Source organism: Amphiura filiformis, chromosome 5, assembly GCF_039555335.1.
Source record: "Amphiura filiformis chromosome 5, Afil_fr2py, whole genome shotgun sequence".
In the NCBI taxonomy this organism is placed as follows: Eukaryota; Metazoa; Echinodermata; class Ophiuroidea; order Amphilepidida; family Amphiuridae; genus Amphiura; species Amphiura filiformis.
In genome coordinates, this window is record NC_092632.1 from 63,859,503 (window position 1) to 63,872,416 (window position 12,914).

Genomic DNA, 12,914 nt, shown 5'->3' on the forward strand with positions numbered 1-12,914 from the left:
CATTTGAAATTCACACTCCCTGTGTGGAAGATTAAGGTTATGTCTTCCATAGGAAGTACTATATTCATGCTGTTAACTGCCCATGCCCCTATAAGTGCCCCACTCCCAGTGACTTTACAACAAGCAAACTGATATTAGTTTATTAACTGCCTATGCAAATCTAAATCATGGTCTGAAACATGACACACTGATGACGACAGATGAATATTTTGGGCCTTTTAAACGTCTTGTTGGGCTAAACAATGTAAAAAATTAAGCGCCCACCCAAAATGATTTTGTGAAGCGGCCTGGGCGGTTAATGGAACAAATACGGTGTATGGATTTCAAATGGAATAGCCATTTAACCCCCTGAGCACTACCTGCCGATCTAACATTGCCTCTGATTGGTCAATTACATGATATTTTCACTTGAATCACCAATCAGAATGGAGCTTTGCAAATAATTCACCCCATTTTTTTTTTTTTTGAAATTATTCAAACAATGTTGCTGATTGGTCCAATTGACAATGAAAATTTCTTTTTGGCCAATCGGCACGTAGTTCTCATAGGATAAGGCTTTTTTTTAGCAGGTGGCACAAATGGGCAACAGCTTTTCAAAATATTTTATCTTCCTGATTTGGACTTCAATTTGTTGTTAATTTCAACTAATGATGTACAACATGTACAATCCTGTTATTATATTGTATCCATAAAACACTTGACAGCATGTTGTTTTTCTGTTCCTTAGAGATGGGTAAAAATGTTGATTTTGTCTCATACCCGAAAGAGTTAATATGCATTGATTTTGTATATCAGCAGTATCATTATACAATGATTTGCATATTAAAACCATTAAGACCATAGAAAATCAATTGTAATGTGTTCAGTGCCCTTGATTAATGTCTGGCAAGAACAGACTCGTAGAATTTATTATCTGTTGCCGACTCATTGGAAATAATAAATAATTATGAGATATCAATCCTGTTTGCACAATTTTCATGTATTTAATTAGATTTAAATTTGCATATAATCAATATCATCATTGTTCATCATCATCACCAGTTTTCTACTGTTCGTATGTGTGACATGGGTCAAGAAAAATGAGCCTAATGTCAAAAAGATTCAATTTCAAGTTTTTTAGCATCAGTTACCCTTATAGATTCATAATACATTGGGAGTGTTGGGAAAAGGTTAAAGGGTATTTTGGACCTTGACTTTTGTCCGAAAAAGGTAACGGAATCAAGTATTAATTGATCTCCTCCTAACTGCATAGTATGAAGTCAGTGAGCACATCAATTGATAATAATACATAGGTTACTCCAAACAGTTGTGGTGGATTGGACTGCATAATAGCACATTTTGAAGACACCCCCATTAAAATTGAACATCCAGTTATTAAGCTATGAGAAATTCATCAGAGCTATCAGAGCCAAAAACAAATAAGAAACAAAAGAATATAATAGGCACCATATTTGCCAATAGCTTAAGTTGAAACATTGGACTTATTCTCCTTGGATCGCGTCAAATTTACGTAAGTTAAAATTCTTATTTAACAATTTCGTCATAAAATTTCTTTCTTTTTTCCTTCCATCTCCTGCTGAGCAGCAGTTTTTAGAAGAAAATTCCAAGCAACCGTATGCGTATCTAAAGTGTGGCCATGTACATGGATATCACCAGTGGGATAGCAACTCAAACCAAGAAAGGACAGACAGGACATGTCCAATGTGTAGAGATGTAAGTACAACTGTGCTCCCCAATGTCCTGTCTGAAAGGACAGACAGGACATGTCCAATGTGTAGAGATGTATGTACAACTGTGCTCCCCAATGTCCTGTCTGAAAGGACAGACAGGACATGTCCAATGTGTAGAGATGTAAGTACAACTGTGCTCCCCAATGTGCTGTCTGAAAGGACAGACAGGACATGTCCAATGTGTAGAGATGTAAGTACAACTGTGCTCCCCAATGTGCTGTCTGAAAGGACAGACAGGACATGTCCAATGTGTAGAGATGTAAGTACAACTGTGCTCTCTAATGTCCTGTCTGAAAGGACAGATAGGATATGTCCAATGTGTAGAGATGTATGTACAACTGTGCTCCCCAATGTCCTGTCTGAAAGGACAGACAGGACATGTCCAATGTGTAGAGATGTAAGTACAAATGTGCTCCCCAATGTCATGTCTGAAAGGACAGACAGGACATGTGCAATGTGTAGAGATGTAAGTATAACTGTGCTCCCCATTGTCCTGTCTGAAAGGACAGACAGGACATGTCCAATGTGTAGAGATGTAAGTACAACTGTGCTCCCCAATGTCCTGTCTGAAAGGACAGACAGGACATGTCCAATGTGTAGAGATGTAAGTACAACTGTGCTCCCCATTGTCCTGTCTGAAAGGACAGACAGGACATGTCCAATGTGTAGAGATGTAAGTACAACTGTGCTCCCCAATGTCCTGTCTGAAAGGACAGACAGGACATGTCCAATGTGTAGAGATGTAAGTACAACTGTGCTCCCCATTGTCCTGTCTGAAAGGACAGACAGGACATGTCCAATGTGTAGAGATGTAAGTACTACTGTACACTGTACCCCCCAATGTCCTGTCTGAAAGGACAGACAGGACATGTCCAGTGTGTAGAGATGTAAGTACAACTGTGCTCCCCAATGTCCTGTCTGAAAGGACAGACAGGACATGTCCAATGTGTAGAGATGTAAGTACAAATGTGCTCCCCAATGTGCTGTCTGACAGGACAGACAGGACATGTCCAATGTGTAGAGATGTAAGTACAACTGTGCTCCCCAATGTCCTGTCTGAAAGGACAGACAGGACATGTCCAATGTGTAGAGATGTAAGTACAACTGTGCTCCCCAATCCGTTAAATGCCCATGCCCACCCAGTGACTTACCTACGTGCAAAACATGCCATTATTAAGTGCCGCCCTCTCCGATTAATTCCATAAACTTACTTTCCAAGCAAAGTAATGGCCATTTAACATGAATATTTGCCAGCCAAAATTCCTCATTAAAACTTCCAAATGATGCATATTTATAGTGGAGATTCCATTCATGAGAGGAGCCATATTATAAAATATGAATTTTCATGTCAAAATACAAATTGCATGGCATTTTAACCTCATCATTGTGTTTTTTCATAACACTTTCTGTCGCTGTTGCCATATTTGCAGCAACCAAAAAGGCCATAAAATGTCCCTTTCAATAGATGGCACCCGACTGGAGCCAAGATGGTTATAGTTGGGGATTTATGATTGTAAATAATGGAAAAATTGAGTGCCCCGGGGGTTGAGTTTTGAAAATAACAGGCGTGCTATAAATTGCGCTTCTGGAAATGTTAAGGTGGGCTGTCAGGTGTGCTATTGAATTGCACTCTGTAAGAAGTTCAGGAAGTGAGGTGTGCTATAAATTGCTCTTGGACAGGCAATTTAAGGTGTGCGATCACACTCAATCCCTGTTGCCCACCAATACTGACTAACTTAGTGGAATGAATACAGTACATTCTTAGTCAGTGGGAGGGGTCTATTTAGTAGACAGATAATCTGATTGGACAATCGCATGATTTCAGGTGTCGTCTATCAGGCTATAGATGACACCACATCATCTTGTGTATTGATAATGTGTAACACCCTTGTAAAGGCGTATAAAGTGCGTATGCATAGACTTAGTGCATAATACATTTGCAGTATGCGCAACTGAAGACGTGAAGTTTCATTCATTTTAGAATAAGGGGAGTTTTATGATGGTACATAATTTTTGCTCAATAAAGTAGGTTATAGTTATTACATAACTAATTATTACTGACTAAGAATGAGCATAAGTGATACAAATTTTTGCTTTTACTTTCCTCTACCATATGATAGATGACGACAGGTCCAATATTTTAGCGCAATGTCGTCTATCACACGGTAGAGGAAGAGTAAAAACAAAAATTCCTATCATCAATTCCCTAATTTGTGCACAGGGAATCGCATCGGTATGCATGCATTACGGATTGTTTAAAAGTCATTGGCATCACAGCCTTCATTGAGTAAAACAAAAAACAAACACCTTGCCTCACTGTATGTGATGTGAGACAGTTTCATAGTGTGAGAGTATTTCATTTCATACGAAGCAGCCATGGATAACATTATTTGCAAATTCCAATGTTGCGTGCAGCAGACAGTGTCAGTCATATATTTGCATGAAAGTTTTTTTTGTGAATTGAATTGTGGCCCTCTATTTCCTATATTTTCAGGATTAACCTATTTTCCTTATATATAGTTTTTTTAAAGCCCTATACTCTCTATTTTTACCCAGATTTAAAATATTTTTAGGCTGAATGTCTTTTTATTGAGTGTAAATGCCTGCAGGCTTATTTGTATTCTTGTATACATTTCTATAATTTCTAGTTGGGTTTTTGCCCTTCAATTTCAGTAAATTCCCAGAACTTCTTGGGGCTTGGCCATATGGACCTACACTAGACCTTTCCACAGTTCTTACTGAGTTATTGCGTCTAAATTCCCATTATTTCTAATGCCCATACTACTTGCGGACACCAGGAAAAAAAATTGGATAAAATATTTTCAAATATTAAAATTATGAGCTAAATATTAACCTATTATCAAAATTTTGACTTGTGCCAAATCTTAGAAAATTAAAGAAAACCGGCAAAATATTTGCATGTTTTAAGACCATTTTCCCTTGGATTGCAAAATTAAAATTTGACTTTTATTGCTAGCTAGAACCAACTAAAGGATTAGGATTTAGCTACCTGTTGCATTTATCAAACAAGATAATATTTTTTTAATTAAAAAAAAATTGTGCGGTCTTTTTCTGGAATCAGGAGTAATATGATGCAGACATTGGACTCTTTTAGCTCTGCTTATTGTTACATGTCAAATCTTGGATACCATTCCCTCCTGAAATATTCTTCTCACCTCTGTATTCAATCATCAATTCATTCACAGATTGGTCCATATGAGGCACTTACAATGGGAAATGAGGCAAGCTTTTATGTGGATTCCAGCTCACCGACACATGCCTTTTGCCCGTGTGGCCATGTCTGCTCTGAAAAGACAACAAAGTAAGTACAAACCTAGGTCGCAACTTGTAGGCCGTGAAGTTTGTTCCTTTAGGTTTTGTGTGTAAAATTCAGTATAATTATTGCTGTATTGCAAAAATCTTGGGGGTATGATCCAAAGTTTACATTTTAATTGAATATTATGTTTCTTTTCCATATACATATTTTCCCTGGTAAAATCCTGCAACTTTAAATGAGTATCACCGATCCTTGAATTTGTCTTTGGTGAAAATGACAATAGTTTCAGTATTGAAAAAAAAGTGACCAAACAAATAATAGAAGTGTAAGACATGGTGTTAGGTATCTTTAACTTTGTGCTTATAGTTAACAAGAAGGAAACTTTAGCAATTTATATCGCACTATGCCAAATCCACACAAGGCCTCTGAATCCATGAATGTTAGATCCAGGATTATCTGTGGATTTTGTATCCAGGATTGTTGATCATTTCAAGTTGTAAATATTATTCACTAAGGATGCTCTGTTGTACATGTAAAAACTGTACCAATTGAAAAATGTAGTGGAAGAAATACTCACATATTCAGAAATATTTCTCTAAATTAAACTGTCCAATCTTTTCAAATTTGAATGGGTCATAAACATCCATGTTTTCAAACATACTTGTAGGCATAAATGAAATAAGAGCTGTTAACACCACAAATTTCAAATAAACAAGAGTTAATATTATGGTCAACAGTGTTTTCTGTGAAAAAATGGTTGACATTCTTTAACTCAATTATTGCACTCTACATAGCCACTTTTGCCAAACTTTTGGCAAACATTTAGTGATCACAAACGTAAGTTACGAAAATGTTTGATAAACGTTTGTGATCGGCAATTTTTTGCTGAACGTTTGGCGAAACTGGCTGTGTAGAATTACTTCACTTCATTCTTCATTTGGAAACTAATTGTAAAAATCACATAGGGAAGTAATTTTGATGACTTTGAAAATAATATATATTTTTTGTATTATTTTTCTCCTTTCAGGTACTGGTCACAAGTTCCCCTACCCCATGGAACTCATGCATTCCAGGCTGCCTGTCCTTTCTGTGCCACACCACTAGCAGGAGACCAAGGCTTTATCAAACTCATCTTCCAAGAAGCTATCGATTAACATCCAGAGTTTCTTGGCTCAACTCCCTGATGCTAGCTAGCTAGTCATAGCAAGCTTCCTTGAAGCCTGGGATGCTATTGCTTGATGCACCTGTTTGAACATATGGTCAGCAGTTATGTGTGTGCATATATCGGATCGTCTTTTGTGTGTGCACTTTTCACAAGTGTATCAGGATGTGTGCAATTGTACTTTGCATCCAAGTGATCGGACTCAACATGAGCGATTTTATTCGAGGAAGGAACAGCTAGCTTATAAAAAAAACCTCTCCCACTGGCCAAAATAAGTGTGATCGGACCACCAACTTAACACTGCAATGAACTTTGTTAATCAAGATTCATGGAATCAATGTCTGTGTATGTAATTACTACTATTATTAATTATTAATATTATTATTATTGTTGCTGAATGAATTTCTATGTTGGTTTTTTGCTGCATCGATGACTTGCAGAAGAAGATTTGATGTCTTTTTTTATAATCAATACTGCCAGATATGAGTAAGCCACAACTGTTTTTTATGGGTCCAAGTCACGACAATTGGCCTGCCAATATGTTAATAGTGGCTCCAAGTTGTAATATGATTATTCATGTTGTGGTTGGCCAGATTCTCACTAGGATCCACAACATGCTCATCTATCAGGCACAGTTCTTTAACCCCAAATCATCTGCACATTCATTGAATGAACTTTGACAATTTGGGTACAAAAACTCATACTCTGCAACTTGAGATCAAATTTTGCACTATGATTGTTTATTGAGGTTGTTGAACTATGCCATTAGGATGAGGCGATTGTGGTCCATAGTGTCTTGGAATAACTACATGTGGGAAGCAACAACACTGAGACTGAGATAGTCATGGTTCATATGCTGCCATTGGAGAACTAAACCCGACTGATTTCCCCTGGAGGATGGAAAGACTGGAAATTTGCATTTTACATGTAATGCACTAAGATTTAATTGACACACTTTTTATGATCAAGTAATATTAGGACAATTGGGCTATTCCATTTAAAATCCACACTACCCCTGTGGAAGATTTAGCTAAAGTCTTCCACAGAGGGAGTATAAATTTCAATTAGAATAGACAGTTGGGTAACTTTTATTTGAAACACTCACTCCAGTTGTGGAAGATATAGGTAAAGCTATAATACAGGGGAGTATGGGATATCAAAATGATCAACTCTGACCAATTACATTTGAAAAACGTACTCCCCCTGTGGAAGATATTTCTAAAATCTTCCACAGGGGTAGTGTGGATTTCAATTGGAATAGCCCATTGAAGATTGTAGTTCTAAAAGGGTTTTAAGTCACATCAAGTGGAATTGGAGATAAATGTGAAAAAGGTTTTTATGGCTATGTAGTTTCAATGCAAGGAGGTGGTTTTCAATGCTCTACAACATTATTTCACTATGAATCTTGCACAGAGGGTGACAGGGTGTATATAACCCCTTGTAGCAGAAACTGACCCATTTGCATGATTTTGTGACTAAAGGAGGTACTACACCCCTGGCCAATTTTGTGCCTATTTTTGCATTTAAGATATGTATATTATAGGGGCAAGGACTACAACTACTGTACTGAAAATTCAGCAACTCAAAGGCAGGTAGTTATTGATTTATTGATCAAATATTGGGTTTCCCTCATTTTTGACTGTAATTCCACAACTGTTGTCTGTGCTGAAATAAAATTTCCAGTATAGTAGTTGTAGTCCTTGCCCCTATAATATACATATCTTACTTGTCAGTAATACGCTATAATTTTTGAGAAAAATTCAAAAATAGGCACAAAATTGGCCAGGGGTGTAGTACCCCCTTAACCCCCTTTTAGAGCTTGCATCTTTAATTTTATAAGTTAACTTTTGTTTTCTTCAGTTTTATTGCATTATTTTTTGAGAACATAGTTTGTGAAACAAGTTGACACATTCATTGCTGTAAACTGCTGGTAATTAAAGTGAACATGCAAATCTAATCAGTGACACTAACCGGTCAGACAGTTTACTGTATAACTAATAAAAGTTAGCAGTCCGAAAGGAATGAATAACGACATGTAGCCAGTCGGGCATGTAAATTTGCAATTTTACCAGGCCAACATTAAAGCTGCCAATCTCAACTGTTGGGCTGGTATAAGTAGTAAGTTGATTTAACCTGCTGCCATTGTCTTCATATTACTTGTGCAGATTTACACCTGTAATTCCTGTTTCTTTTTCCTCTCCTTTATCTCAGTGGCTGATATATTAAATGAAAGGTTTAACATGATCTACATATGCCCCCCCTACATTGAACATATATTCTCTTTAAATGGCTTCTTTTTTAACTTTTTTCATCACAAAATCCCATTACCATGATTAATTTACTTTTAAATTACTATCATAATTGTCTGACATTGGTGGCTCACTTCCATGAACCCATTAATCGGGTGAATGCAAATGATTAGGAATTGGGCATGTTTGGGGAGGGAAGGCAGTTTCACTAGATGCCATTTATTGAAGTGAGTCACCAATGTCATAGCACCAAGTGCTGTTGTGTCAGGAGAAGGATTGAAAGTGAACAGGGTCTAGCGGCATAGACTAGACTGGAAGTGAGTTAACTTTCATCCTTGTTTTTCTGATATACCGTATTGGTCCGAGTATAGTCCCACCCGTTTTTTAGGTGAAAATTGTTCACAATTGGGGGTGGGATTATACTTGAATTTCAAAAAAAAAAAAAGTAAAGTTTTTTTTTTCGGTTTTGGAGTGTCCCTAGACCTAGACCTAGGATCATTCATGGTTGACCTAAAAAAAAAAAATTTGAATGCATTTTGAAATCATTAATAGAGTTTTTTTTTTTTTTAGGTCAACCATGAATGAATCTAACATCTACATGTAGGTCTAGGTCCAGGGACACTCAAAACCGAAAAAAAAAAAACTTTAAAAATTTTTTTATTTTTTTTTACAATTTCTGGAATTTTTCGAAAAATGGGAGGGGGGGTGGGACTATACTAAAACGTGGGACTATACTCGGACGAATACGGTAATGTAGTAATTCCTGTGACCTTTTTGTTTGTTTGTTTGTTTGTTTGTTTATGTGTGTTTGTGAATACTATAATAATTAATACTGAAAACAAATCATGCAGGGTTATTCCTATAGTTGGTCCAATCCAATGTGGCCCTTGTCCAGAAAAATGTAGGAGCTTTGTCCAAGATATGATACTGGGAAATGAGAATGATGCTCATTGTTTGGTATATTGTGATAATTGTTGAAAATTTGCCGTATTGGGCTGGACCTGCTGTTGATCTCTTGTCCCTTCTTCTTTTTTTCCCATCATGCATTATTCTAAGTTTACTACATGTTATGCATGTTATAATCAGAGCCAGAGATAATGAAACTTGTTTACATCTGATGATCCTGTCAATCAAATTCCCCACAGCTTGCGATTGCTTATTAGTGCATAAAGGGAAGTTGATTCATCTGTTGCCCTAATAAAAGGAATCACAGAAATGGCGAATTATGTTGGTACTTGCAAAAAGCAACTTTTCTAGGCATTGTTGACTTGGTGCCTTCACAAAAAAACTAAGTTTCTATTTATCTCAAGCTACGATTATAACAATAGACTTTTCCCCTATTTCTCATCATACACTATTCCGTGGAGTTGCATACTTTCATAAAATCAGTCATTGAAACGCAGACATGAGAATATTGCAAACTGACGTACCCTGTGGAATAGTGTATTTCCCTAATGCACAGAACAAGTTAGACCAGGTCTAATGTGAGTCCTGTGGAGGTTGGACTTAGGGAGGGATCATTTTACTTGTTTCTATTCCTCTTCCTCTTGCAACCATCTAATATTAAGCTACATGTATTTGCTCTTAATAGAATCTACAATAATATAGATCAAGGGTATGTAATACAAAAAAAAAATTCTCAATAGGACTAATCTCCTTAGTTAGGCCAGGTCTAAAACTTGTTTTGTGCATTACAAATTGAGTCCCAAGCACCAAATGACACCATTTATTGGTAACAAACATGCACATTGTGGGAAAATAGAATAGTGTCTGATGGGTCCATAGACTCGATCTAACGAGTGTGTCTGTGGTGCAATCTGATTTCTTATTTTCAACCAGTTTGATTAACTGGGGTCTAGATTAGAGTGGCAAGTTTTCCGTGATTTAAAGCACAGAATTCCATGATTTTCCGTGCGTTGTTTTAAATACTAAATTCTGTGATTTAATTTCAATTCCGTGTTCACATTCGGGGTAAAAAGAAGTTACTAGCATTATCTTTTTAGTTTTTTTAAGCCTGATATGTTTGAAAACGGACTTCATTTTCATTATTTCAACCTCACATCTCATTATTCTTTATTTTTCTTTTTCTCGGGGAACAACACGTTTTCCGTGTTTTCCGTTTTTTTTCTTAAATTCCGTGAATTTGACCGGTTTTCCGTGATACGGAAAACTTGCCACTCTAGTCTAGATAGATACCAACCAATTTTTTTTTTTTATTATTTGTTGGTGTCTGCTTGTCAGTATTATCGCTAAGTTGCACATTATTCTGTGAACTAGTTGTAGGTGCTTCTGAGTGTTTTGAATCTTATATCAGGGTCTGTTCTATGTAATGTATTAAATGTAATGTGCAGTTCATTAAAGGACTCCCTCGAGGCTGAAATATACATATCTGTGCATAATGCAATGGTAATGTGCATATACAATGGTAATGTCCTCTAATGTCAACCCAATGCTGATGAGAGTGGATTATAAATAGTTATGTTGGCCTTGTGGACTGGTGGATGTATTAGGGAACAAACCAAAAGATTGATCTAGTCCTATGCAGTGGCGTAACTAGGGTTGGTAGCAACCGGGGCAAGAAACAAAATTGGCGCCCCTACCTTCCCCACCCTAGAATATCTTAGGGGCTGTGCAATAATTATGAGCCCTGGGAGAGGGTAAAATTGGGGGGGGCAAGAAATATTTAAGGCGCGCCAAAAGGGGGTGGGACAAGCAATTTTTGCAAGCCGAGAGGAGGGGGCAAGTGATTTTTAGCACACATTCTTGGGGCGCCTTTGAAATAAAACGCTCTAAAAAGGCGTAGGAAAACTGTACGGACACGCTTAAATATGCAAATTTTCCTGCTACTTTCTACCTTTCGCCGCAACATGTATACAGATCATTTAAGGTTTGCAAATTGGGATCCCAAAAATTTGGCATGTGCAGGGGGGGGGGGCAAGCAATTTTTTGGAAGGCCGAGAGGGGAGGGCAAGCGATTTTTGGCGAGCTGTTTGGAAATTTTACCCCGGGGGGCTCATAATTATTGCACAGCCCCTTAGACGCGGGTAGTGGCGTAGCTAGGGGGTTGTGGAGCCCAGGGCTAAGGATACATAAAAGCCCCCCCCCCCTCAATTCTTGAAACAATTGCAAAATTTTGGACAAATAAGGCCTACCACTAATTAATTTTGGTTACTAGAAGTTGAATATTGGTCTTGAAATGTTCTTTCAATTGATATTGTGTTGAAATGCGCGCGAATCATGCACAAATTTTGACTTTCATTGCTTGGAGGGGCGCAGAATCGATGCTGAATTGGTCAGTTTGGCGCCCCCTAAGGGTAGCCAGCCCCCCAGTTACGCCACTGGTCCTATGAACAAAATTAGTTTTGTTATGAGGAGGGGATACAATTGTGTTTCTGGCATACACTGATGTTTTAGGGAGGGAGGGGTGTTAAAAATTTCTTGAATATACTGAAAAAATGCTGACCTACTTGCAGTTTAGTTCCACAGGAGGGAGGTGATATGAAACTAAACTGGGCTCAAAAAGAAACTTATAATTTTTCACAAGGTCATATCTTGAAATCCTGTCCATCAAATTGAACCAAAATTACGCACAGGTTTACTTCAATACTCTTAACACATGTCAGTAACCAAGCAGTTATCCAACTGACACAACAGCAAAATGCACTGACATGGGACAGCTTCCTGGACCACATTCACAGCCCAGCCCTGTTTCATGAAAAAAGTGTATGAAAAGCAGAAAGCAGCACCATTTTATCATCTGTGCAAGGATCTTGTGTGCATTCTCACAGATTTTTTGTGCTGTGTGTCAAATGTTGGGCTGTGGAAGTGGAGGAAGTCCAGGAAGCTGTCCCATGACAGTGCATTTTGCTGTTGTGTCAGTTGGACAACTGCTTGGTTACTGACATGTGTTTCGAGTAGAGTATTAAAGTAATCCTGTGTGTAATTTTGGTTCATTTTGATTGACAGTATTTTAAGATATGACCTTGTGATTCACAAGTTGTAAAAAAATATAAGTTTCTTTTTGAGCTCAGTTTATTATGACTTCATGAATCTTTTGGTATGACTCTTAAGAGGATATTATCCAATTGGCAATATTCACACATAAGTTGCTCTACAAAAGAGATTGGACTTAATCAAACAATACTGGACTCTGCCATGTTTGTGTGTCACTCATGGAGGACAAAATAGTGTATGTACCAATTATTACGGCATGCACCTGACAAGTACTTTGTGCTTGTTTATGTGTTGATGCCGGTAGTGTGTGCCAATTAATCAGGCATGAGGATTTTCCTCTTTCTTTTTGTTGCCCAAATTGCTGTGTTTTTATTTCTTTTTAGCCTGTTTTGAGCATTTTTGTCGTAATTTATGCACTCCCCCCTTTTTTCTTTATTTTCCTGTTTTTCCATTGAAATATATTCTCATTCCTGATTAATGCCAGAGGTACACTATTTTAGTATCCATGTGTGACAAACCAATCTAGGAGGCAATTGTGAGTT

At 37.4% G+C, this 12,914-nt stretch overlaps 1 protein-coding gene across 5 annotated transcripts in view; it reads left to right on the top strand.

Annotated features, from left to right (window-relative positions):
- The window catches only part of LOC140153523 (E3 ubiquitin-protein ligase pellino homolog 2-like), a 69,056-nt gene extending 61,413 nt beyond the window's left edge, over nucleotides 1–7,643 (top strand). For all 5 annotated transcript variants that reach the window (XM_072176303.1, XM_072176304.1, XM_072176302.1 and 2 more), the window contains 3 exons: nucleotides 1,585–1,713; nucleotides 4,937–5,052; nucleotides 6,035–7,643. In XM_072176303.1, coding sequence (XP_072032404.1) covers nucleotides 1,585–1,713; nucleotides 4,937–5,052; nucleotides 6,035–6,161 — 372 coding nt within the window. In that variant the 3' untranslated portion in view covers nucleotides 6,162–7,643. The remainder of the gene's footprint in view (nucleotides 1–1,584; nucleotides 1,714–4,936; nucleotides 5,053–6,034) is intronic.
- Nucleotides 7,644–12,914: the final 5,271 nt, after the last annotated feature.